General features: G+C 48.2%; 1 protein-coding gene across 1 annotated transcript; it reads left to right on the top strand.

Moving 5' to 3' along the window:
• The first annotated feature begins 622 nt into the window (after positions 1 to 622).
• On the top strand, positions 623 to 25,812 carry LOC133068405 (cytochrome P450 1A2). The gene is made up of 8 exons (XM_061159643.1): positions 623 to 741; positions 18,820 to 19,070; positions 20,404 to 21,243; positions 22,034 to 22,154; positions 22,623 to 22,712; positions 22,982 to 23,105; positions 24,695 to 24,781; positions 25,484 to 25,812. Exons 2-8 carry the CDS (start codon positions 18,894 to 18,896, stop codon positions 25,779 to 25,781), a joined length of 1,737 nt encoding a protein of 578 aa, XP_061015626.1. The 5' UTR covers positions 623 to 741; positions 18,820 to 18,893; the 3' UTR covers positions 25,782 to 25,812.
• Positions 25,813 to 26,968: the final 1,156 nt, after the last annotated feature.

The following is a 26,968-nucleotide window of genomic DNA, read 5'->3' as shown; positions in this document are numbered from 1 at the left end:
GTGAAAGCAATGCCACCTTTATAGGCGGCTTGGGCGTGTGGCCACGCCTCCCGGAGCGCGGGGATGGAAAGAGGGAGGGGCGGGGGGGGGGGAGGGGAACTGGTCGCTTTTGGAAGCTTTGGGACGGAGGAGGGAGGGGCGAGAGAGGAAGCTGGGGGATAGGTAAGAACCAGCTCTGGGGATGCCTCGGTCAAGTGCTGGCTCTTCAAGGGGTGAAGGCTAGGGACACTTGGGACCCTCAGTTCCATGGTACCCCTGGACAAGCGCAGACCCCACCTGGGGAGGAGTTTGGGGAAGAAATCACTTGATAGACCGAAAGAGGGTATAGGGGTGCTCCATCCCGGGGTACGGGAACCAGTCACCCTCATTTTTGCACCCACTGAACACTAGGAGTGCTTCCTCCTCTCTACCAGCAGATAGGAACCAGGCTGGCAGGCAGGGGCGGAGCTGCCCAGTGATGACCTCCTAACCCCTGTTATTGAGTCTAGGCTCGCGTGAGAAGCACTGCGACCCCAGCCCCGAGGTCACTAGGGCCGGAAGGCCAGAGGCGCCGATGGGCTGGCCCCTTTCCCCAGAGCCTCCCCCACCCCCCCAAGAGCCCCCAGAGCCCGGAAGACTAGAAGTCCGCGCTCCCTGATGGAAGAGCCGGAATGCGGGAAGGGATGGAGAATGTGCAGCCTTGCTGAGCACGCACTAGCTGGACCCGTTGAGACGCCCCTAGGACCACTCTGCAAACCAAAGGTACTTCGAGCCAGGACCCTCGGGCCCTCGAGGTTCCTGGGGCTACTAGAGCTTTGGCAGGGCAGAGCAATTGTGCGGCGAGCGGATCTCCCAGCGGCCGAGGAAAGGGTTAGAAGGAGGCCTTGGGGTGGGGGTGGGGGGCAAGAAAGGGAGCTCAGGGACTACTAGAGGGGGCGGGAGGGGGGTGGCGGGCGCAGATGCCTCCCCAGGCTAGCGTGCCTGTGTCTGGTACATCCCTCCAGGGGGCAGAGGTCACGCGGCCCATCCCAGCCCCACCTGGCCGGGGGCGCGGTGCCCGGGAGTTGCGTGAGAAGGACCGGGAGGCCGGCGCAGCCACCCAGCAGCCCAACTCCCTGGCCCGACTCGGGTCCTGGCACAGTCACGCGAGCGCGGGGGGGTGGGGGGGGGGAGAAACCGGGGAGCGGTGAGGGGGAGAGTCGGGGGCGGGGCTCTTAAAGGGCCAGTCTCTAGCGGAGCGTGGGGGCAGAGGTGGAGCAAGACAAGCCTCCGAACCCTCGTGGGTGCGTGATTGGATGGGTGGTGGGGCGGTGCAAAGGACCTAGGTTTGCGTGCAGAGCTGAGCTTTTGCAAACAAACGGACGTCTGAGTGTGTCCATAGTTTTGGTCCACGCCTGTGGCGGGACACGCAGCCCCAGCACCGCCTGGGTCGGCTGATCAGTCCCCGCCCCTGCGAGCCTTCCCAATGTAGGATGGCCAGACCCAAAAAAAAAAAAAAAAACCAGCTTGTTTAGCTCAATGTGTCTCCAACTAACTACATCACCCGCCCTCCGAGCTCAACCGCGCTCCCCAGCCCTACGAATGGCACTGCCATCCGCCGGCCCATTCCAGAAAACAGCCTCATCCTACCTCTCACCTCCCACTGCAGTCAGATGCCACCTCGGGCACTGCACAAATAAATATTTACCAAACGCCTACTATGTACCAGACACTGCTCTGGATGCCAGAGACTGATACAGAAGCGAACAAAACTGACAACCTCTCGCTTACCTGTAGGTTACATTGTGGGGCTCGGGGGATGGGCGGTGAGGCCAGAAAATGCCTAGAGAGTCTCAGAGGATGAAAAGTGCTATAGAGAAAAATAAGACAGAGAAGGGGTAGGAATCATGTAGGGACAGATTGCAATTCAAAGGACGTTGAGAAAAGGACACCCAGCCCAGGCAGAAAGGGCAGACACCCAGCCAAGAATCAAGGCACACAGATATCTGGAAGAGTGCAACTGGCAGAAGGAACAGCAAGTTCAAGGCCCTGCACAGTGGTCCTTGAAAGAAGGAGCAGTACCTGGGGCACTGGAAATGTGCAGTGTCCTGTGACCAAGGAGTTCTCCTGGAATTTGGTGGGAGTGAGGATTCTGAGGGTGGGGAACAGCCCTGACCTAGATGCTGGGAGCACCCTGCTGAGAAGGGACTTCCTTTGTGTGAGACAGAGGCACTGTGAGGTCTGAGTCAAGGAAGATCACGGGCTAACATTCTGAGAACAGACTGAGGGGTAAAGGACCCATTTCTCCGCTTTGACTTCTGTCCATCCTCATCCAGGCCCCCATCCCTGCTCCCCAGAGTACTAATAACCTCCAGCCTGGGTACCATCTGACTTTCAGTGCCCCCAATTCCTTGTCTACCCTGTGGCATCCCAAGTGTCTTTTCAAAGATGCAAAATCTCATTCCATCACCACCTTGCCCCTTCAGTAGCTCCCATCTGAATAGAAATCAGAATCTTTTGCAGAGCCTAACAGGAATGCCCACTTCTACTTTGAATCTTTCCCACATAAAGCCTCAACTAAGATATCACTTCCTCTGAGAACACTTCCTGGATTCTTTCCACAGCAAGTTAGATTTCTCCTGGTCTATTTCCAGCATTACTTCATGGTAATTCTCAGGACATTTGATTCTTGGCAGGACATGGACCCAAACTGTCACTCCATCCTCCATGCTCTAACATGGAGGAAAATCAGCCTTGGGAAAATGATCCGATAAGCCAAGACCTTGCAAGATATTAATAACAGGTAAAGGAGTTAAGTCCAGCTGTATTAAGGCTCATGACCAGGGTGTTGAGCCCAAAGTGCTAATGATATAATGGTGGAATTTAGGTAACAGAACAGGCAGGATACGGGGAGGTATTGCTGGGCTTCCATTCTGTCCAGCATCCTTCTATTCATTTTACCTTTGCATCTTAGGTTCAGTCTGAGAATTTTTGCAGTACCCAAGAAAGGTCTATCCTTTACACCAAGTAGGAGCTAGAGCCACAGAGAATGGAAAGAACTTATGTGGAAGCCGTGGCAAGGAAGGAAGGCACTTCCAAATCCATCACCCTGCTCTGTAGCCCAATCTCTCCTTTGGCTCTCAGAGTCCCCAGCAATGCCGTAGCTCTAAAGAATCATCGCAGAGCTTCCCTGGTGGCTCAGGGGTAAATAATCCACCTCCCAGTGCAGGAGACACAGGTGTGATCCCTGATTCGGGGAGCTCCCACATGTGGTGGAGCCTGTGTACTCGAGCTGGGGAACCACAACTACTGAGCCCGTGTGCCTCAACTACTGAAGCCCGGGAGCCCTAGAGCCCATGCTCCACGACAAAAGGGGCCACCACAATAAGAAGCCCATGCACTGCAACTAGAGATTAGTCCTCTCTCTCTCCCCAACTAGAGAAAAGCCCGTGGAGCAACAAAGACCCAGAATAGTCTAAATAAGTAAAAATTTAAAAAATAAAAGAAGGTTCATGGCAGCCTGCTCATCACGGCTGAAAGACCATCTGCAGAAAAACTCTTCTCTTGGTAAAAGATAGGTTGCTTTCCTCACATTTTCCAAGGGATTCTTTTTTTATTTTTATTGTGGCCATGCTGGGTCTTCCCGCTGTGCACAGTCCTTCTTCTGATGTGGCAAGCCTGGAATACTCTCTAGTTGTGGTGCTCTGGGTTCTCACTGCAGTGGCTTCTCTTGTTGAGGAGCACGGGCTCTGGGGCGCGTGGGCTTCGGTAGCTGTGGCACACGGGCTTAGTTGCACCTCAGCATGTGGGTTCTTCCCAGACCAGGAATTGAACCTGTGTGCCTTGCATTGGTAGGCAGATTCTTAACCACTGGACTGCCAGGGTCCACCAGGGAAGTCCTCCAAGGAACTCTTGATTCCGAAGAAATTTTAGCTAATTAAGCCAATTCCTGTCCCACTTCTCAGCTGGAGAGACTGAAACCAGAACAAAGAAAGCTGAAGGACAAATGACAAATCAAAACAGAACCCAAGCCCTTGCTCTTCCCAGGCCCAGAGCTCTTCCCACCGTGATTTATTGTCCCAGACTACCAGCAAAGCCCCAGGGGGCCAAAGGTAGACAGGCTCAGCGCCTCGGTCAGGGTACCCCCTTGTCCCCATCTTCCTGGACAAGAGTCTAATGCACTGGGGTTATGCGAGGCCCTGCACTTGTCATCACCAAGCCTGTCTTGGGGAACAGCTCATAAGACGGAAGGGGGCCCTCAGAGCACCGGGGCAGACAAAGAGGGAGACAGGAGGGAGGTTAGAGGACCTTGACCTGGAGTTGAACAGCCAATCCTGGGTCAAAGTTTGTATGCCTTTGCGTGAGAAGCCCTTTGGCTAGAATTCCCTAGCAATCGATACCAGGAACACAGAGGAAACGGTGGGCAGTGCAGAAAGGAGGGGGCTCTGGGCTAGACACAGTTGAGGGTTTTAGCCCAGCCTAGCCTAGAGTCTTCAGTCTTCACTGTTGAGGGCTATGTGGTCAGGGGATGAGGAGACAACCAGACCCAGAACAAACTCCCTACCCAGCGGTGGAAGCAGGAATCGCACCAGAACGGAGCCTAGGCGAACTCTGGAAATGCTACAGGAGCTGTGAGAAGGCTGAGGGCCCTAGGGGTGAGCAGAGGACTAGAGAGGAGTCCTGGAGTATGAGGACTATAGGAAGGGCAGCCCTGGCACGAGGCGGGGCTGTAACTTGAACAAAGCATGGGAGTGGAAGGTTGGCGAGACACCATTTGAGAAGAGTGGACTTTAAGTGAATATGGAGAAATAGGACTTGTCTTCCAATGTGTCCTCACCCCACCAAGCTACCCACCACCCAGCCTGAGATCCAAGCCCTGAGTGCCTTCCTCTCTCCTACCTGTGCCCAGAAAGACAGAGAGATTCAGTCTGCAGGATTCAAGGCTCAAATGGGGGCAGCCCCCGGCTCTCTGGCTCTTGGCTGCTCTAGGCAGGCTAATGATACTTTCTCAGGATAGTCTTGGTCTAAGCCTGTTGTCTTATCTATTAAAAACTCTCTCTTTCATTCTCAAGAGAGTCTTGACTTGGGACTTCCCTAGTGGTCCAGTGGCTAAGACACCAGGCTCCCAACACAGGGGGCCCTGATTCAATCTTTGGTCAGGGAACTAGATCCAACAAGACCCTGCATGCTGCAATGAAGATCAAAGATCCAGTGTGCCACAACTAAGACCCGGCACAGCCAAATAAATAAATATTTTTTTAAAAAATGAGTCCTGGCTTGGACATACATTATGTGGTTACCCCAGTTGATAATAGAAGACCTGTGAAGAGTTTTGTGTGCCCAGCATCCATTCTCTCTTCATCTGGAAATAGCACCTCATTTGTCCTTTGGGGACCACCCCACCCCTATTCTTAGCTGATAGACTTGGTGGAACTAACCCCATCCCAGGCCCCCAGGCTAACACATGACTCAGGCCAAACAGCTGAGAACCCTTTATGGGAGTTTTAATGAAATTGTTGGAAAAGCAAGGTTCTCTTTCTGCCAGAAGTGGCTAAGCTGGTTATAAAATAATTCTGGACCTACCAGTGGCCATTTTTAAGAAGCCCATTAGAGGAAAGCGGAACTGAGGGATGAGGGGAGGGAGGGAAAGAATTGATGACACTGAACAACAAGATCCAGTTATTCCTGAAGCCAGGGAAGTTCACCATAGAACTTCTCTGTTATGTGAATTGATGGCATCACCACCTCTCCAGTCCTCTCCTTTCTCTGCTTTTCCTGCTTCTTTACCACTTCCTCTTCTTTCTCCTCCTTCTCCCCGCCCCCCTCTTCATCTTTCTCTTCTACTAGGAGTTGGGTTTGGGGGCTTGCAACTGAAAGAATTAGAGCCAAAACCTGCAGGCCAGAGAGGCTTACCCAACAGTGCTCTCTGAGTGATTAAACCTCAACACTTGAGGCAGAGCCAAGAAGTCCTGGGCAGGTTGGACAGAATCCTAAGGAGTTACTCTTATCTACCAGCTTCTGTGCCAACGGGTCTGCCCCTGTGCCAACAATGCCACCATCAGCACCATTGTGAGAGGCTAGCTTTATTTCCAGAAGGCCCCATGATGGAGTTGAGGAGTTGTTGGCTGGGGAGTGTCTGGAAAGAACCCACACTCGAGGCAGAGACCATCAGATGAGTCTATGCCATCTCACTGCACTAGGAGCAGAGTTCATGCCCTGCTGGCTGGCGGACACCCTCCCTGGCTGGGAGACACCCTGGAAAGGAAGGTGCCCTATTTTCTGTCCCAGCTGCTAGCTGAGAAAGATATACCATCCTTTCCCCAAGTTAAAGTTTTTGAAGAATCTCAGAGGAAACAGTCCTTATAATGGCCCGCAAGACCTTTCCAGCTGTGGCTTCCGTGACCTCTCTGACCTCCTCTCCTATCCCTCCCCATTCCCTGGCTCACTCCTCTCCAGGCACCAGAGCAGCCTGAGGTTCCTAAGACACTCCTGAGTCCCTCCCCGTATCTGTCAAGGTCAGTCCTTTCAGGAAACAGAGGACCCCCTTAAACTGAGTCATTGAGGAGGATTTAATAAAGGGACCCTCACAAAGGTTCGAGGTTTAGGGAAATCAGTAGGACAATGCAGCAGCCCAGGGCAAGCAACAGCAAGGCCAGAAGTGATGGGGGGAAGGAGCAGAAAACAGAACCCAGAGAAGGTGGCTGTGGTAAAGCTATAGAGAGGAGCTGGGGCCTTTGGGAGAGTTGTAGGTAGCGTGCCAAGACCCTACAGGGAGAGAGCCTAAATACTCTGACCTCATTCCATTCACACCCTCTGATGTCCTGCTGGTACCTTCCACAGACTGAACCTACCTAGAAGCCAAAAAGCAGAGGGTCCATTCCTGTAGCCCATGGAAGTCAGTCCTTGGGGACTGAGAGTAGAAGGGTGGAGAGTGGTCTGGAGAGGCAAGTGGATGGTATCGACCCATCTGTTCGACATCCGGCCTTTGCTTCTGCCGTTCCTGCCACCTGGAGACGCTTTCTCCCCTGATCCTCATATCTTACTTACCTGAATATCATTCTCAGTATGCCTTCCTTGGCCATCCTATGTAAAACTGTTACCCTGAATCACAGTCTCCATCCCTCTTCTTAACTTGATATTTATTCGTAGCACTTGTTTGACAGGTTTGTGTCACTGAACAAACTTTGAACATACTATGTAGGGACTTCCCTGGCGGTCCAGGGGCTGAGACTTCATTCTTTCAATTCATGGGGACCAGGTTTGATCCCTGGTCAGGGAACGAGATCCCACATGCGGCACAAATAAGAGTTCACATGCCACAACTAAAGACCCCAGATGCTGAAAGATCCTGAGTACCACAACTAAGACCCAGTGCAAACAAATAAATAAATAATAAATTTTTAAAAATACAGTAGCTGCTCCCGACATGTGGCTGCTGAAAATTTCAGACATGCTATGTATTTTACTTCTCAATGCTCTGTATGGTCTATATTCCTCAACTAGAATGTAAGTGCCTGCAGAACAGGCACTTTTGTCTGTTGTGCCCAATGCTTCATCAACAGCAAACTGGCACATTGTGGATGCCAAATAAATATTTGTTAAATAAATGAATTGTTGTGGTTCTTCAGTCACTAAGTCATGTCTGACTCTTTGTGACCCCATGGACTGCAGCACGCCAGGCTTCCCTGTCCTTCACTGTCTCCTAGAGCTTACTCAAACTCATGTCCATTGAATTGGTGATGCCATCCAACCATCTCATCCCAGGTCGCCCCCATCTCCTCCTGCCCTCAATCTTTCCCAGCATCAGAGTCTTTTCCAATGAGTGGGCACTTCGCATTAGGTGGCCAAAGTATTAGGGCTTCGGCTTCAAAATCAGTCCTTCCAATGAATATTCAGGGTTGACTTCCTTTAGGATTGACTGGCTTGATCTCCTTGCTGTCCAAGGGACTCTCAAGAGTCTTCTCCAAGCACCACAGTTCAAAAGCATCAATTCTTTGGCATTCAGCCTTCTTTATGGTTCAACTCTCATATCAATACATGACTATTGGAAAAACCATAACTTTAACTACATGGACCTTTGTTAGCAAAATGATTTCTCTGCTTTTTATTTTTTTTATTTTTTTATTATTATTTTTTTAAATTTTTATTATTATTATTTTTTTTCCAGTGGGTTTTGTCATACATTGATATGAATCAGCCATGGATTTACATGTATTCCCAATCCCGATCCCCCCTCCCACCTCCCTCTCCACCCGATTCCTCTGGGTCTTCCCAGTGCACCAGGCCGGAGCACTTGTCTCGTGCATCCCACCTGGGCTGGTGATCTGTTTCACCATAGATAGTATACATGCTGTTCTTTTGAAATATCCCACCCTCACATTCTCCCACAAAGTTCAAAAGTCTGTTCTGTATTTCTGTGTCTCTTTTTCTGTTCTGCATATAGGGTTATCGTTATCACCTTTCTAAATTCCATATACATGTGTCAGTATGCTGTAATGTTCTTTATCTTTCTGGCTTACTTCACTCTGTATAATGGGCTCCAGCTTCATCCATCTCATTAGGACTGGTTCAAATGAATTATTTCTCTGCTTTTTAATATACTGTCTAGGTTTGTCATAGCTTTTCTTCCAAGGAGCAAGTGGAAAATGTCAAACCTCCAAATAGGAAAATACATCAGGTTTGAAATGGTAGTGGCCTGGGGAGATTCTGGGTCTTGGTAGGCAAGGCACCAAGTCCAAGATGGCCAGCTGAATGGAACTCCTCTCCAAATCCAGGTCCTTTCTTCAGCACCTGCCAGGTGAGTGCTAGTCATCCTGCTGCCAGGAGACACGTGACCCGGCATGGTCCTGCCTTAAGAAGCTCATCTCAGCCTGGCCCAGCTAAGGCACCTGCCTCATGCCACCTTCACATTAGCCCAGGCCAGCATCTGGACTGCGTCTCACTGTTGACCACATGGCCATGATCACCGGGAGTCCTCAACTGCTTTCAGTTTCAGAGCCGCCTGTTTCCCCTCAACAGGTCTCGGCTTCTCTCTCCACAACCCGGCTCCACCACAAAAATCAGAAAAGAGCAGACACTGTAGCTACTCTCAGCAGAGAGAGCTCTGCAGGGTTGGGACAAGAGGGCTCCATATTTTGATGGGTGGGGAAGGGCTGCAACAGTGCAGACCCTGGGACACTGCCCAGAGAAGGGGCTAAGAGATAGCGCAGAGGTTCTCCAGATACAAAATAATGGAGATAAAGGCAAACCTTCTTTTTCCTTTTTCTCTTCTTCCTTCAATAATACCAAATGTAATTAATTTAGACCCACATTAGATATCATAATTTGACTAATTCAGCTCTGGTTGGCAGTTGCCTTTATTGCTGGGGAAATGTTTGCTGAGCCAACGAATTGTGAAAACAGCCTTGCAGGGAAATGTTTGTGCTACTGTACTGAAGGGCAAGTTCAGCAGCTCAGGGGACTGTTGTTTTTTTTTTTTCTTTCAGGGGACTGTTCTGTTTCCAAGTTAGAGATGCCATTTTACATATAAACACAGAAGTTTGCTGATAATGAATGTTCTAGTCCTCTCATCAAAGCAAGGTCTCCAAGGACCCTGCTTCATCAGCCAAGTGCCCCTGGATGAGCTCGCACAGTCTCTGCCAAGGAGGTGGCCCTATTCAGACCTATCAGTGCACAGCCTGGCTGTCCTACCAGCCCATGCAGGCCATTCAGTTAACTTTAGAATCCTTTCCCAACTGTTTCTCAACTTGTCGACACCCAAGTGCCATTCCCTCCACTTTCATTTTTCCTCCTTCCCAGCACCCTCCCCATCCCAATTTTATCCAAGTATCTTCCATCTTTCTTTGCAGGGTTATGTGCTTCTGGGGAGGTTGGGCCCCAGGGAATGAGTCTTGACTGGTCCGAACCAGTCATTGTGGCGTAGTTGCCTTGGATGAATCTGTGACATGATTTTGGCCAATGTTACGTAGTAGAGATCTGGGACTAAATTGAGGAAAGATTTCCTCACTCTTAAAAGGGATACATGACAAGAGATGCACTCTTGTCCCTCTGACCCTTGTCCTGTCTGGACATGATGGCCGGAACTTTAGCAGCCATCTTGTGACCCTAAGTGAGACAGCTTACGGGAAAGGTTGATATTCCAGGATGGTGGAAAAGAAATTTGCAAAGAATCATTTTGTTATTCAAGTTCCTTGCAAGAACAGAATCCATTCAAGCTAGATCACTGAGAAGAGTTTAATAATGGGATTATTTACAAAGGTGTGAACAGGGTATAGAGAAACTAACATAGGATATTGTGATACCATATGACTTGTAGCAGAGAGGAGCCCTTACTATCTTGGGCCTGAAGGGGCAAGAGGAAGGATCTGTTTCTGGAATCCAGAGGGAGAGACTGTAAGTAAAAGGAGAGCTACCTGACAGGAGTTGTGGCCTAGCGTGGTGACTTTGTAGGGAGGGTCTGGAGAAAAAAATACCCCAACTTCACTCGCCTCCCACCCTCCCATTTCATGTCAATGCCTCCTATTGACAGAACCCAACAAGAAGCCAGAAGATGGGGAGTCCATTGACATAGTCTGCAGACATCAGTCTCTCAGTGCATAGAAGCAGGGCGGAGAAGGGGCGGGGGTAGTGAATGTGGAGGAAAAAGAGGATTTTCAGCCCAAGCTCAGTCTGCAATAATCTTGTTCATCTGTTTGTTCTCTTGTCATTCTCCTCTATGAAGACAAGTTCTGTCTTATTCACTGCTATAAGTATCCTCCTGGGATACTTATGTTCCCTCCTGGGAACATAATTTATGCTCAAAGACTGCAGTTGGACATCCACTATGTAACAGGCACTGTACTAAAAACTGAGTGAATAAGAACACAGCTTGTCTCAAGTTGTTTATAGTCTAGAGAGAGCAAATGAAACCAAAGTAATATGGCACTGTGGTGTTTGTGCCATAAGAGAGCTATGCCCAATGGAGGAGGATCTTACCCAGAATAGGGCTCAGGACACCCTGCAGGAGGTGGACCTGGAGCTGAGTTTTGGAGGATTTGCTTTAATGGAGAGATGAGAATACTTTGTCATGCATGCATCATAGTATTGCAATATAAGTAAGCATTTCTAACCTGGAAGCATTTAATTTCCATGAGACTGTTTGTCGGATGGGGAAGAAGTGGTTGGGAGGAGGGTAGGGCATTCCAGGCAGAGGGAACAATGCACAGAGGCAGAAAATTAGGAGAATTCTAAGAGTTTCTTCTGACTGGTAGGAAAGACACATGAGAGGAAGAGTGTAGTGGGAAATGAGGTGAAAGAAGTGAATAGGAAATGACTCACATGCTGAGCTAACGAGTTTGAGTTTGGTTTCTGAATGTCCTTTTTTTTCTCTCTGAATGTCTTAAGAAATCAGTACTAAGGGATTTTACTTAGGGATATGCTGATAGTGATAAAGAATCCACATGTGCAGGAGATATAAGAGATGCAAACTTGATCCCTGAGTCAGGAAGATCACCTGAAGTAGGAAATGGCACCCCACTCCACCCCATTCCAGTATTCTATGGGCAGAGGAGCATGGTGAACTACAGTCCATGGGGCCACAAAGAGTTGGACATAACTGAGCACACACATGGTTGCACAGATGTGCAGTTTCAGAAAGTTCATTTGGGTGACAGTATGCAGCCTGGATAGTAGGGATGGGATGGGAGGAGCCTAGAACTACGCCCTCCAATACAGTAGTCACTCGCCACATACACTTCAAATTGAATAGAATTAAAAACTTAGTATTTCAGTTGTACCAGCCATTTCAAGTGCTCAGCAGCCACATGTGACCGGTGGCTACCCTACTGAATACCACAAACATAGAACATTTCCATTATCACTGAATGTTCTACTGGACAACACTGGCCTAGAGCCAGTGAGACCAGTTAAAGACAGTAGGAACCAAAAGTGCAGGCAGGAAGTGGCGCTGAGAGTCATCTCCAGGCCAAGCCTGGATGGAGAGAAGGGATGTTCAGGCAGTAGACTCTTGAGAGTTTGGTAGGAGGTGAATAAAAGAAGGAGTCTTTGTGGATTCCCAGGTTTCTGACTAGAGTGATAACCCAGAGAGAAGGTGCCTGGGCAGGAAGGTTGACAGCATCCATTGGACATGTTGAGGATGCCGGGGCCCCTGGGTGGACACATGCAGCAGGTGATTAGATGTCCAAGACTGAAGCTCCCGGTCTTTATGTAATAGATTATGAGACACCCTCCCCCTTCAGCTTTAATTATTTGCCAGTGTTTCCCGCCGCACCTGTATCCACCAAGGTCTTTCCTCTCTGCCAGGTCTGGGCACAGAAATGAATGGGCCTCTGTCTCTGAGGGGCCCATAGTCTGATTTAAGGTTTAGATTAAGTGACAATCTGGCCCTAAACTACAGCTCTTAGTGGCCAGAGCCACGTCAGAGATGAGAATGGAATGATGAGGGTCACAGAGAAGGAATCGCCCCACAAGAAGCAGGGGAAAAGGCTGCCAGTTACTACATTCTGACCACTGGCCAGGTTGGTGAATGTGCACTAAATAAACTTGGTGAGTGACCCACAGGTGCCCGTTCCCTCACCGTAACCTGAGCCCCACCCTGTGCCTCCCTGGACTCCTCTCTGGATAGTCAACTCTAAATCAGCCTTCTCTCATGATAACCTCCTGATGAGCCCTCTTCCCCGCCCCATGCTCACTGAACTGCTTTTCTCCCATAAGCTGGCTCTGGGGAAAATCACTTAACATCTTCAGGCTTTCATTTCATCAACTGTAGAATGAAGCCAATAACAGTACCCACCTCAGAGTGTTGCCGTGAAGCTCAGAGACGACTGATGTTAAGCACAGAGTTTGGGGCAGAGTGGGTACTCAGTAAATTTCAACTGGAAGGATTATTACTTACAAGTTCCCAAAAACCAAGGCAGGAAGATGCCCAAAGCTGTCTTCACAAAGCTCTTACACAGGTTATCATTCTTACTTGTGAACACTAACCCTAATTCAGCAAATCTTTTTCAGGATACATGCTGTGTGTCACTCCCTGAGCTAAATACTAGAGATCTGAAGAAAAGAAGCTGCCTTGACCCTGAAGGAGCTCACAGTTGAAGGGGGAAACATCATGACAGGTGCTTATTGAGGAGGGTAGCGTGAGGCCTGTGGGACCTCAGAGGAGGGGCTTGAACCCAGCCAGCATGGGGCAGCTGAACAGGGTATAAAATGAGAGGCAGGTACAGAATGGATAAACAATAAGGTCCTACTGTATAGCAAAGGAAACTATACTCGATATCCTATGATAAGCCAAAATGGAGAAGAATATTAAAATAGAATGTATATATACGTGCCAGCCTGGATGGGATGGGAGGGCTTGGAGGAGAATGGATACATGTATATGGATGGCTGAGTCCCTTCACCGTTCACCTGAAACTACCACAATATTGTTAATAGGCTATATTCCAATACAAAATACAAAGTTTAAAGTTTGGAAAAAAGAAGGTAAATATATATATAATTGAATCACTTTGCTCTACAGCAGAAATTAACACAACATTGTAAAGCAACTATACTTCAATCTAAACAAAAAACGAGGAGCTAAAGAACACAGGATGGGGTGCAGGTGTCAAAGGGATCCATATATGGAGAAAGACGATGGAAATGGGGGCACCGGGACGTGGTGGCAAACAGAGCCAGAGAGCGTGAGCAAGAGCTGCCGCTGAAGCCTTTGGGTGCCAAGCAAAGGAGTCTGGTTTTTATCCTGAAATCTATAGGGAACATTGAGGGGTTTTAAAAAGGGAAGTAGTCAACACACACTCCAGAAGGGCTAGAGTCAAAAAGATTAAAAGCAATCCAGTAGTAGTGAGCATGAGGAGTAAGTTGAACTCTCAGTCACAGCCAGTGGAAATAAAATTTGTTCCACTATTTCAGAAAATCGTTCAGTGCTAAGATCTACTAGCACTGAACTCTAGCGCTAGCCTGAGTTAGCGTAGGCTGTCATCTAGCATTTCCACTCATAGGTCCATAGACAGCAGAAATACACACAAAAATATATGCAAGAATGTTCACAACAGCAGGGCTCATCATAGCTCAATATGGAAAACAAGCCAAATGTCAATCGACAGTTGAGTGGATGGATACATTCATTGTGTATTTATATGAGAACACATTATGTGTATTCATATTAGAACACTACACAGCAATGAGAATTACACCCAACAATTACACCCAACATTGTGGATGAGTCATCTAAAAAAGAATAAGTGACAGAAGCCAGAAACCAAAGAGTATGCAGTCTGCTGAGTCCTACACTTTAAAAATGTTTGAAATCATAAATTTTATGTTTTATATCTTACCATAGTTTTTAAAAGTGAAAAAAAATTCATAGAATTGTACAACATAAAGAGTGCATCTTAATGTAAACTCTGGACTCAGTTGATAATATTGTATTAATATTCATTCACCAATTGCAACAAATGTATCACACTAATGCAAGAAGTTAATAATTGAGGAAACTGGAGGAGGAGGAGGCATATTGGAGCTCTCTGTTCTTTCACCCAACTTTTGCATAAACCTAAAACTGCTGTAAAAAATGAAATCTAACATGCAACCTTGATAAATCGCAAAAATTTTATGTTGAACAAAGGTAAAACTATTCTATGATTTTAAAAATTCATAAGGTGGTTGCTTGTGGGGGTGGGGAGGGGAGCTGATTGCAAAGGGGCACAAGGAAAGTTTCTGTTGTAATGGAAACATTATTTTGATTTATATATTGGATTGGATACATGAGTGTACCCTATATCAAAACCTCACTTAAATGTTCACTCATCATCCTTGTATCTTACTCTAGGTAAATTATACCGCAATCAAACAAACAAAAATAACCAATAAACTCAATCAACAACAACCAAAAAATGAAATCTATTAGTTTTTGTAAAAATTCCATGCCAAAAAAGTACACAGCATGATTTCATTTACATGAAAAACAAAAACAGACACAACTAATCTATGCCATTAGAAATTGGGATCATTTTTCCCCTGGGGGAAGGAACATGGGGACGGTTTCTAGGGTGCTCTAACATTCTGTCTTTTAATCTAAGAACTGACTACATGATTTATGTGAAGTCTGTAAAATATTCATTGAGTTGTACAGATTATTTGCACTTTTCTGTATCTTGTAATTCAATAACAAGTTTTAAGAAATTACTTAAAAAGATAAATCATCTCTTATGCAGGGATGGTGGTTTAGTCACTAAGTCATGTCCGACTCTTGTGACCCCATGGACTGTAGCCTGCCAGGCTCCTCTGTGCATGGGACTTTCCAAGCAAGAATACTGGAGTAAGTTGCCATTTCCTTCTCCAGGGGATCTTCCCAACCCAGGGATCAAACCCAGGTCTCCTACACTACAGGCAGATTCTTTACTGACTGAGCTACCAGGGAAGTCCAAATAATTTACATAGAAATTTCATCCTCAGGGAGGGGAGCAGAACCCCCAGTCCTTAGATGTGGACTGAGCATGTGACTTGCTTCCAAACTGCACAGTATGGAGAGCGAGGATGAGTGATGTTCCCGTGGAGAAATCTGGTAAACTCTACTTCAGTCAGCTGATCACTAAGAACATCAACCTTCTTGTCAGGTTGACAATACGTACCACTGATAAGATGTGATGAAAACGGCCCTTCTCGCCTGCGGTCTTCCTATCAATAGCCCATAACCCCAGTCTCACCCTGAGGAAAGCGTCAGACAAATCCCAATAGCTGGACATTCTACCAAATATCTGCCCAGTTCTTCTGAGAAAACAAAGTCTGAAAAAGTCTCAACCAAGGGAAACCTAGAGAAACAGTGACTCTGTGTAACATATCAGCCTCCTTGATGAGATCTGAGAACAGGAAGGGACAAAAGGACATTAGGAAAAACTATGAAAATTTGAATGAAGTATGACTTTAGATCATTAGAGAGAGGAAGGAAGGAAAAGACAGGAGGAGAGAGAGACAGAGAAATCGTCAATTTCTACAACACTTACCCTAACCTCAAACCTCAATCATTTTGTAAGAGTGAGCTAAACCCAATGTAGATACAAAGATAAAACAGTTTTCCTTTCCTCTCAGCCACAATCTTCCAAGAGGCCTTGTGCCTTTGTCAGATTCACAGGTTGATCTCACAGCTCTCTCGTTTTTAGGAATTAAAAAGGCCAGTCAGTCCTAAGTAAATCAAAATGTGCTTCTCACATGAAATTTCTGGTTTGTGGGAAGAGTAGAGATACTCTCTCTTTCACTCCCCCATCCCCGTCTCCACCATGTCCCGACACCCCCCCGCCCCCGTCATCCCACCTCACACCCTCCTCACCCCCCACGAGGGAAAGGAAAGAGGGAGGGTGCTGGAAGATGAACCAATCTCTTTCTGTTTGTCTGGTGCTGTTTATCTTCTCTCTTAGCTCCAAATACACTTGTATGTAGCAGACATTCCACTGCCAGCTTTTCATCAAGTGCCTTTTAGCCCCAACGTGTCCTCCACATCAAACAGTTCCTAACACAGCTGCTGGACTCTGGCTGACCTCTTGCTCCCCCTCAGCTGATTCCCACAAGGTGCTCCCTGTAGCCTGTCCCTGCTGGGGTCCCCTCCCCTCTGCAGCCAGGTCTCACCCAGCTCCCTTCAGCATGACCACCCAGCTCTTAGGAGACTCAGGTCCTGGTAAGGCATGCTGCTTGGGCTCTGCGGGCTGCCCTCTGCTACCCCTGTCATCACAGGCTGCTCTGTTCAGCCTCCATGTCCACAAGTCTCCCCAGATCCAGGGACCGTGTCGAGCAGGTGCACGCCGTGGTCGGGGGTACAGTCTCCTGCAGGTTAGAGCCCCAGCTCTAACACACTGCTGTGTGTGGTGCTAAGTCGCTCAGAAATGTCCGGCTCTTTGTGACCCCATGGACTGTAGCCCGCCAGGCTCCTCTGTCCGTGGGGACTCTCCAGGCAAGAATACTGGAATGGGTTGCCATACCCTCCTGCAGGGAATCTTCCCAACCCAGGGATCGAACCCAGGTCTCCAACCCAGGTCTCCCACATTGCTGGCAGATTCTTTACCATCTGAGCCACCAGGGAAGTTATGTGGCCTACAAAAAATTGTATAACTTTTTTGTGCCTCTCTTCCTCCATTGTAATCTAACAATAGTATTAATTTCCATTTCATAGGATTAGTAGGAATGTTTTTTAACAAATATAAAGCTCTTATAACAACACTGGGCCCATAAGCATGAAGTGCTGTAAAGTGTGTGACAGACACACAAAGGCCACAGTCTCCCTCGCCCCACTCCTCCACGTCTGCACTTACAGCGGAGGCATTCCCTTCTCACAGGTATCCCGCTCTTAAGGTTTGGGTCTCCTAGAACTCTGTCTCTTGGCTTTATGAGCTGGGGAAGCAGAGAACCAGCAGGGGACTCCTTACCAAGCAACAGCCCTCCACCTCGAGGCTCCCTTTCCTGCCATAGAGGATCACATACCTTCTCAGAGAGCTGACATCTATCCTGACTACTCTCTCCTCTCTATAGAGATAAACAGATAGTGGTATATTTTTGAAGAAAACCATTTAAAAGTAAATTTCAGAAATCATGCTGACACTTCATCCCCTAAACATTATGGTATTGAGAACTTCCCTGGCAGTCTGGTGGCAGGCACGTGGCAAGCCAAAAATAAAACGAAACAACAAACACCACCCCCCAAAAAACTTTATGATATTTGTTTTCTAAGAATATTAATCTCCTAAGAATATTTTCTAAAATGTTCTCCCACCTAATCATGATACTAGGCTTGTATCTAAGAAAATTAACATTAATTCCATAATATCATCTAATCTCCAATCCTTGTTCACATGTCTTCAGTTCTCCCCCTAATATCTTTTGTAGCTTTAAAAGAAAAACATTTTTTAAAATCCAGGATCCAACCAAGTTTCACATATTGCATTTGGTAGTTGTGTCTCTTTAGTCTCTTTGCTCTAGAAAATGCCCTTGTCTTCTTTTTTTCTTTTCTTAATGAAATCCACCACTTTGAAGATTCCAAGCTAGTTGCTGTGAAGAAGAGCTCACAGCACGAATTTTCTTCATACACTATTACCATCTCTTACCAAGAGGGAGGAGGCTGAGGGAGCCTCTCTTTAGAACATATGATCCTCATCATATCTTGTTTTCAGACTAAGGACCCAGGCTGGAATTCAGAGGTGGCCAGAACATTGTTGTTCAGTCGCTAAGTCACGTCTGACTTGTGAACCCATGGACTGCAGCCTGCCAGACTTCCATGTCCTTCACTGTCTCCTGGAGCTTGCTCAAGCTCATGTCCATTGAGTCGGTGACGCCATCCAACCATCTCATCCTGTTGTCCGCTTCTCTGCCCTCAATCTTTCCCAGCACCAGGGTCTTTTGCAATGAGTTGGCTCTTTGCATCAGGTAGCCAAAGTATTGCAGCTTCAGCTTCAGCGTCAGTCTTCCAATGAAAATCCAGAGTTGATTACCTTTAGGATTGACTGGTTTGATCTCCTTGCTGTCCAAGGGACTCTCAAGAGTCTTCTCCAACACCACAGTTCAAAAGCATCAATTCTTCAGCACTCAGCCTTCTTTATGGTCCAACTCTCACAACCATACATGACTACTGGAAAAACCATAGCTTCGACTATATGGACTTTTGTTGGCAAAGTGATGCCTCTGTTTTTTAATATGCTGTCTAGGTTTGTCATTGCTTTTCTTCCAAGGAGCAAGCATCTTTTTATTTCATGGCTGCAATCACCATCTGCAGTGATTTTAGAGCCCAAGAAAATAAAATCTGCCAGTTTCCATTGTTTCCCCATCTGTTTGCCATGAAGTGATGGCTAGAACATGCCTATTCCTTATTTGGTTTCACAGGTTGTTGGAGGGGCATTTCAGGAGCCTACCCTGCTGATCAGCCTGGACGGAGTACCCAGGCAGGGTCCCTCCTCATGGGGACAATGGGAAAGTGGTCTGGACTAGCCCAGAGGCTTTCACTCCCAGCACCCTGCCCTGCCTGTGTGAGAAGGAAGCATTCCCTCCTGACTCTGGATCCTGAAAGGAGCTGGATCTTCCTCCCCAGGGACATAGCACCTACCCCAGCAAGAACTGCCCCCGGGCCTTGGGAGGTAGGTGGAGCTAGGTTTTGTGGCCCAAGGCCAAGAGCTAATCCTTTCAACTTTTTTCGGCCACTTTGCTATCAGGTGACCGGGACAGCAGGGCCAATCTGATAGGGGTGCTCTTTATAAAAGTCCCCTCAGCTGGGGCCAGAAGCTCCGGATCAGCCCCCACAATCCTGCTGACCTCCGGCACCTGCTTCTACAGGTACCTTTCTTGGGCCTCTTTCTTAGCCCTTGGGATCCCCCAATATATATCTGGGGAATCACTGGAGATGGAGGGAAGCAGGGACCCTGGGTTAGATGTAGGAAGCCTGAGTTCTAGTTCTTGCTGCCCAGTTCCAGACTTCAGTTTCCCCAATTTTAAGTGAGAAGCTTAGACTGGGCCTCCTCTAGGGACTCTTAGTGTGACTGGAGTGGAGAGGTGGGTAGGGCTCCCCACCTGGCATGAGGATAGCCCTGGCCTGGCTACAGCCCAACCTCAGCCTTCAAGACTGTGAGAGGAGGATTTCCCTGGTGGTCCAGTGGTTAAGAGTCCTCCTTGCAATGCAGGGGATGCAGGTTCAAGCCCTGGTCGGGGAGCTAAGATCCCACATGCTACAGAGCAACAAAGTTCATGCACTGCAACTAAGACCCAAAGCAGTCAAATAAATAATTATTTAAAAGCAGTGAGAGGATGTGAGAGACTTCCCTGGTGGTCCAGGGGTTAGCACTTCCGCTCCAGGGGACGCAGGTTCAATCCCTAGTCTGGGAACTGAGATTCCCACATAATGAGCTGCACAGCCAAAAAAAAAAAAAAGACTGAGAGAATGAGGATTTGTCCTCTCTTTTGTGTCTTAATAAAGAATGCCCTAGGGAAGAGGGTATCAAAAGCCATTTGCATGAGCCCTGGGATCTTGGTCTCATCAGTGTTGTGAAGAGGGGAGCAGCTCCCTGTTTCCAGGGTATGAGGAGGTATCAGCAGGAAGGGTCCCTAGGCAGGCATTCTTTGGCACAATGCCCAGCATACACCCTGCACTGGGGTTTGCAAGAGTGCTTCCCTGTTTTGAAGTGATCACTTCAGCCTCAGAATAGGAAACAGGTGATAGGCAGAGGGGAGGGCCAGGACTGGGAGTTCAGACACTCACACTGGAAATCTCAGGGCTCCTTTCCAGGCCTCAGATTCTGTGATGCACTGTGGATGAGGTCCTGGGATGCAGGACCTATGTAATTTAGTGGATGTAACTCAGTCTTTCTCAGTCTGTTCGGCTGGGAACTGAGGACAGAACGTGGGCAAGTGCTTATTGACTGAATAAACAAATGAATGAGTGGCTCCATCTCACCCCTCCTTCCTCTTCCCCTGCAGTGGGTACAGATGGCATTGTCCCAGCCCAGTCCCTTCTCAGCCATGGAGATTCTCCTGGCCTCTGCCGTCTTCTGCCTGGTATTCTGGGTGGTCAGGGCCTGGCGACCTCGGGTCCCTCAAGGCCTGAAGAGTCCACCGGAGCCCTGGGGCTGGCCCCTGCTCGGGCACGTGCTGACCTTGGGGAAGAACCCACACTTGGTTCTGTCACAGCTGAGCCAGCGCTATGGGGACGTGCTGCAGATCCGCATTGGCTGCACACCCGTGCTGGTGCTCAGTGGCCTGGACACCATCCGGCAGGCCCTGGTGCGGCAGGGCGATGATTTCAAGGGCCGGCCCGACCTCTACAGCTTCACCTTGATTTCTGATGGCCAGAGCATGACCTTCAACCCAGACTCTGGGCCGGTGTGGGCTGCCCGGCGACGCCTGGCCCAGAATGCTCTCAACACCTTCTCTGTCGCCTCAGACCCATCTTCCTCGTCCTCCTGCTACCTGGAGGATCATGTGAGCAAGGAGGCTGAGGCCCTCCTGGGCAAGTTCCAGGAGCTGATGGCAGGGCCTGGGCACTTTGACCCCTATGGCCACGTGGTGGCATCGGTGGCCAGCGTCATCGGTGCCATGTGCTTCGGGCAGCACTTCCCCCAGAGCAGTGAGGAGATGCTCAGTCTGGTGGAGAGCAGCCATGAGTTCGTGGAATCCGCCAGCTCCGGGAATCCTGTGGACTTCTTCCCCATCCTTAGATACCTGCCCAACCCAGCTCTGCAAAGGTTCAAGAGCTTCAACCAGAGGTTCCTGCATTTCTTGCGGAAAATGGTCCAGGAGCACTACCAGGACTTTGACAAGGTGAGCCCAGGGTGCAGGCGGTATGAGGGCACCCGAGAGTCTGGGTGTGGCCCCCCTCCCCTAGCACCAAGGCAACCACACAGCTGTATGTGGCCAAGGCCCAGGAAGTCTCTGGGACACCTCGGGCCAGCTGTGTGACCTGGAGCCAGTCCCTCTCCCTCTTTGGTCTCAGTTTCCTTCTCAGGGCTGCTCAAAGCCCCAGAGAGGTAACCCCATGCAAGGGGCCCTGGCAGAGCCCACAATGCGGGGTGCTGTTATTAGGAGAAGGCTTTTGTTTTACAGGAACCTGAACCCTGACAGAGGCTAATTCCCAGCTCACATGTCACATTGCTTCCCTGTACTCACACCAACCTCCTCCTGTGAAATTGGACCCCTGGGGTTATTGAGAGGAAGGGTCAATGGAGTATGAAATGATACTTTAAGCCCTACCTAGGGCTGCTACTGAGCTTCCCAGGTGGTGCTAGTGGTAAAGAACCCTCCTGCCAACGCAGGAGACGTGAGCTCAATCCCTGGGTCAGGAAGATTCCCTGGAGGAGGGCATGGCAACCCACTCCAGTATTCTTGCCTGGAGAATCCCATGGACAGAGGAGCCTGGTGGGCTACAGTCCATAGGGTCACAGAGTTGGAGACAACTGAAGTGACAGCACACACGTGGGGCTACTACCAGCTGCTGCCATGAGCTCAACTTACTGCCCAGAGGCCAGCAGGTGGGGCCATAAGGGATGGGACAAGGGACCCCAGCCTTCAACCCCAGGAGTGCTAGGGTGACCCTAAACTTATGCCCCCTCAGAACAGTGTCCAGGACATCATAGGCGCCCTGTTCAAGCACAGTGAAGATAATTCCCAAGCCAGCAGTCGCCTCATCTCCCAGGAGAAGACTGTCAACCTTGTCAACGACCTCTTTGGGGCCGGTAGGAGCCAGACCCTTGCCCCTCCATCCCTCAGTGCCTGCTGCTCACCCACAGCCTTGCCCAGCCCTGGGGTCCATCAGACAACCCATCAACCACAAGTCAGGTGGTATAGGACACAGAGACCAGGCCCAGACTCAAGGTTTGAGCCCAGAAGGTACCACCAACTCCTGGTGAAAGCCCAGCCAAGTCCCTCTCCTCCTCTGGGTCAGTTTCCCCATCTAAACAATAAAGGCTTCTTTGGTCTATAAGTCTGGGCCCTTGTAATCCCAGCAGCTAAACTTAAAAGCAGTTACTTGAGTTTGTGCAGAGGAGACTCTGCCTCAGCCCTTAGAAAATTCAAGGTGAGGGTCTTTGAGGGAAAGGAAGCAGAGAAAGACAATGCTTGCTACATACATGGTGGGTGCTTGGTAAATACTGCCTTCTCATTCTTGTCTTTCTTTCTTCCTCACCATGCCCCATGTCATCCAGGGTTTGACACCATCACAACAGCCATCTCCTGGAGCCTTATGTACCTTGTGACAAATCCTAAGATACAGAGAAAGATCCAGGAGGAGCTGGGTATGTGGTGTCCCCCATTCCTCTGGTGGAGGGAAGCCTTGGGGTCCCAGGTCATCTGTTCAATCTACATATAGCTGTTATGTGTCTACTAAGCCCTGGGCATGCAGTTCTGCCCACCCTTGCCTAGGAGATACTGGAGGGTCAATGGGTCTCAGACCTGTAAACTGACACAGTGCCACGTAGGGTGATGCCTGGTATGAATGGGGACGCAGATGCCATGGAGCAGGGGAGACAGCCCCTCAGCCTTCTCTGCCCTCTGTGCTCTGCAGACAGAGTGATTGGCAGGGCACGGCGGCCCCGGCTCTCCGACAGACCCCAGCTGCCCTATTTGGAGGCCTTCATCCTGGAGACCTTCCGACACTCCTCCTTCGTCCCCTTCACCATCCCCCACAGGTGAGGCCTGCTTCTTCTGCCTTCGCACCCCTGAAGTCTTTGCCCTCTTTTCCCTCCTGCTTCTCAGCCCTGGCCCTGGTCAGACCTTGGCCTCTCCTTCCTGGCCATGACACCAGATTCCTCCCAGACCTTGGCGTCTACTCTGCCCCCATCCAGTCCAAACATGATCAAAGTAGCCAGCCCTCAGAAGAAAACCAAACTCTGACCTCAGCTCTCATTCACCTCGACTCACATTCCCTCCTTCAAGTATGCTCAACCCAGCCAGACTGGCCTAACCACCCCTCACGAACATGAACCGGTCAGCCTCCAATTTTGCTTATGCTGGAACTTCTGCTTGAAATACCTTCTACCCTCTTCTCTGGCTACCAGAATCCTATCTTATCCTATTCTGACACAAACTTCCCGTCCCCTAGAAGCCTTTCTCGACTCATCTAGCTGGCATAACTTCATTCTGATATTTTGTAGGACTTAGAGCCATTTGTCCTATAGGATTAGGTCCTGGGATGTTAAGCATGTCAAGAGAGTTAGCGAGCACTTACTTCAGCCCATACGTTGGTCTAGTTATTCCCAGAGGAAGAGGCCTAACTCCTCAGCCAGACTGGGAACTCCCCAGGACCGGCCCAGACTGCCTGCTTCTTAGCTCCGGAGAGTAGCCAAGGGCACAGTTGGCTACAGGCAACTGGCTACAGGCAAAAGTGTAGTAAACATTTGTCGAAGAACAGGATCCGAGAAAGGGGAAGAACCATCTCAACCCTTCCTTGCTCCTGAAATTCCCTCTGAGTGTACAGTGGGGAGACCACGGTGGGCAGGCTAATGGAGTGGGGTGGAGTGGAGGTAGGCGCAAGAACCTCCTGAGGTGGGCGAGGGGGGCTTCACCCTGGAGACCTTCGGACACTCCTCCTTCGCCCCCTTCACCACTCCCACAGGTGAGGACTACGTGTTCTGCCCTCCCACCCCTGCAGTCTTTGCCGTGTTTTGTCCCCTGCTTCCGGAGGAGTCTGGGATTAATGTGTATACAGCTATTATATATAAAATAAATAATAACAAGGACATACTATATAGCACATAGAGGAATATTCAATATCTTCTAATAACCTATCATGGAAAAGAATCTGAAAAAGAATACCTGTATATCAATTTACAATGTTGTATTAGTTTTGGATATTTGTTTCATCAAAGTTTCAGCAAACTTTGAAACAAACAAATTTGTTTCAATTCGTTTCAGCAAAGTGATCCAGTTTTACAAATAAACTTAGGAGTTTGGGATTCAATTTTACAGATAAAATTGAATGACTTTGCTGTACATCTGAAACTAATGCAACATTGTAAATTAGCTATATGTCAAATTTTGGACTTCCTCAGTGATCCAGGGGTTAAGACTCTGCCTTCTAGTGCAGGGGATGTGGGCTCAATCCCTGGTTGGGGAGATAAAGTTCCACATGCCACAGGCATGGGGCCAAAAAAAAGTTTTTAAAAGATGTCAATAATTATATGCCAGTTTTTTTAATGGTTAAAAAAAAAAACAACCCTCCCAGTGACACCTCAATTTTCCAGCCCCTGAACCTGATAAAGCCCTCTTCCCTCCTTAGCACAACAAGGGATACAACACTGAATGGCTTCTTCATCCCCAAGGAACGCTGTGTCTTCATAAACCAGTGGCAGGTCAATCATGACCCGTGAGTACACAATCCCCACTGAAAAATGTGTGATGTTCAGCAGTCAGGAAAGCTGTTTGTCCCCCTAGGAACTGGTTACAAGTGAAGGAACGGTGCCTTGGTGGCTAGTTAGCCTGCTCTAAGGGATAAAATATAGGTCCATGTTTCTCAAACTTTAGTGCATTGACTAGGAAGTTGGTTATAGACTATGGAGCTCTATACCCCAACGTCCCACAACAGGAGCTAAGGTGGATTACCTCAGATGATTCTGATGTGAATGACTTAAGGACTTCTTTGGATAATCCCACTTTAGTCTATAAGTAGAAGGATCATATAATTTACCATCCAAACTAGGGCCCTTCTGAGTGTAAAAAAGGATGCTATCAATAATTACTACAAAACCATAAGCATAAACGAAGATGGACTGTTGGTCCCCCTTGTATATTGAGTAGGATAGAGAAGGATAAACTAACTTCTTTTAGTTAAAGTATGATCTCTTTAAAATAGCAAGTTACTACTAAAAAGCACTATTTCCAAGGCTGGTGATTTTAGAGAGAGCTATGTAAAGAAATAAGCATCAGAAAACAGTTTGGCTCCTTTCTCCACTCTCCTTTCATTGCTCTATTAGATAGATCTATTCTAACACAGAAGTCCCCCCCACCAGGCCTTTCCCCTGCAGGGTCTCCCCACCCAGAGATTCCACTTCCTCTGTTCATCTTGCAGGAAGCTGTGGGGGGACCCATCTGAGTTCCGGCCAGAGAGATTCCTCACGTCTGATGGCACCGCCATCGATAAGATCTCGAGTGAGAAAGTGTTACTCTTCGGCTTGGGCAAGCGCCGGTGCATAGGGGAGGTCATGGCCAGGTGGGAGGTCTTCCTCTTCCTGGCCATCTTGCTGCAGCGGCTGGAGTTCAGCGTGCCACCAGGTGTGAAAGTGGACCTAACCCCCACCTACGGGCTGACCATGAAGCATGCCCGCTGTAAGCATGTGCAGGCACGGCTGCGCTTCCCCATCAAGTGAAGAAGCTGCCGGCCTTCCGAGGCAGAGGGAAGGGAAGGGTGGGGGTCTCTGAGGAACCCTTGTTTCTTTTCCTTTCTTTCTTTTTAACTAACAGCTATATATACCATGTAATTGTAGCCCAATTGTACTTCAAAAAATAAACAACCTCATAGAAAAAGAGATTAGATTTGTGGTTACAGTGGGGGAGGGAAAATTTGAATGAAGGTGGTCAAAAGGCACAGATTTCCAGTTATAAGATAAATAAATAAGTACTAGAAATGTGATGTATAATGTGATTAATATAATTAACACTACTGTACATTATATATGAAAGTTGTTGAGAGTCAATCCTAAAAGTTCTCATCACAAGAAATAATTTTTTTCTATTTATTTACTTTTGTATCTCTTCAAGATGATAGATGTTTAGTAAACTTATTGTGATAATCATTTCATAATGCTTATAAGTCCATCATTATGCTGTATACCTTAACTTATAGAACGTTATACGTCAGTCATATCTCAACAAAACTAAAAGAAGAAAGGGGCAGAAGACGTGGATAGACAGTTCTCTAAAGAAGATATGCAAAGGGACAAGTACACGAAAAAAATACTCAACATTATTAGTTATTACATGCATGTGTCCAATTCTGTGTGACCACAAGGACTGCAGCCTGCCAGGCTCCTCGGTCCATGTAATTCTCCAGGCAAGAATACTGGAGTGGGTTGCCATGCCCTCCTCCAGGGGACCCTCTCAATCCAGGGACCGAACCCATGTCTTTTATGTCTAACCTGCATTGACAGGTGGGTTCTTTACCACTAGCGCCACCTGGGAAGCCCTATTTGTTATTAGGGAAATGCAAGTCAAAAATACAATGAGGTACCATTTCACACCTACTAGGATGGCTATAATAAAAATTAAAAACTAGACTGTTATTTGGGGATCCCCTGGCAATCCACTAGTTAGGACTCCATGCTTACACTGCACGGGGTGCAGATTCCATCACTGATCAGGGAACTAAGATCGTGCAAGCTGTGCAGTGTGGGGGGAAAAAAAAACTAAACTGTGATCATATCATCACCTCAATAGATGCAGAAAAAGCATTTGATAAAATTCATCATCCATCTTTGATATTTAAAAAACTCAATGAAGTAGATATAGAGGGAATGTACCTCACATAATAAAGGCCATATATTATAAGCTCACGGTT

This window comes from Dama dama, chromosome 13 (genome assembly GCF_033118175.1).
Source record: "Dama dama isolate Ldn47 chromosome 13, ASM3311817v1, whole genome shotgun sequence".
Taxonomy (NCBI): Eukaryota; Metazoa; Chordata; class Mammalia; order Artiodactyla; family Cervidae; genus Dama; species Dama dama.
This window is presented reverse-complemented; position numbering and strand designations above follow the sequence as displayed.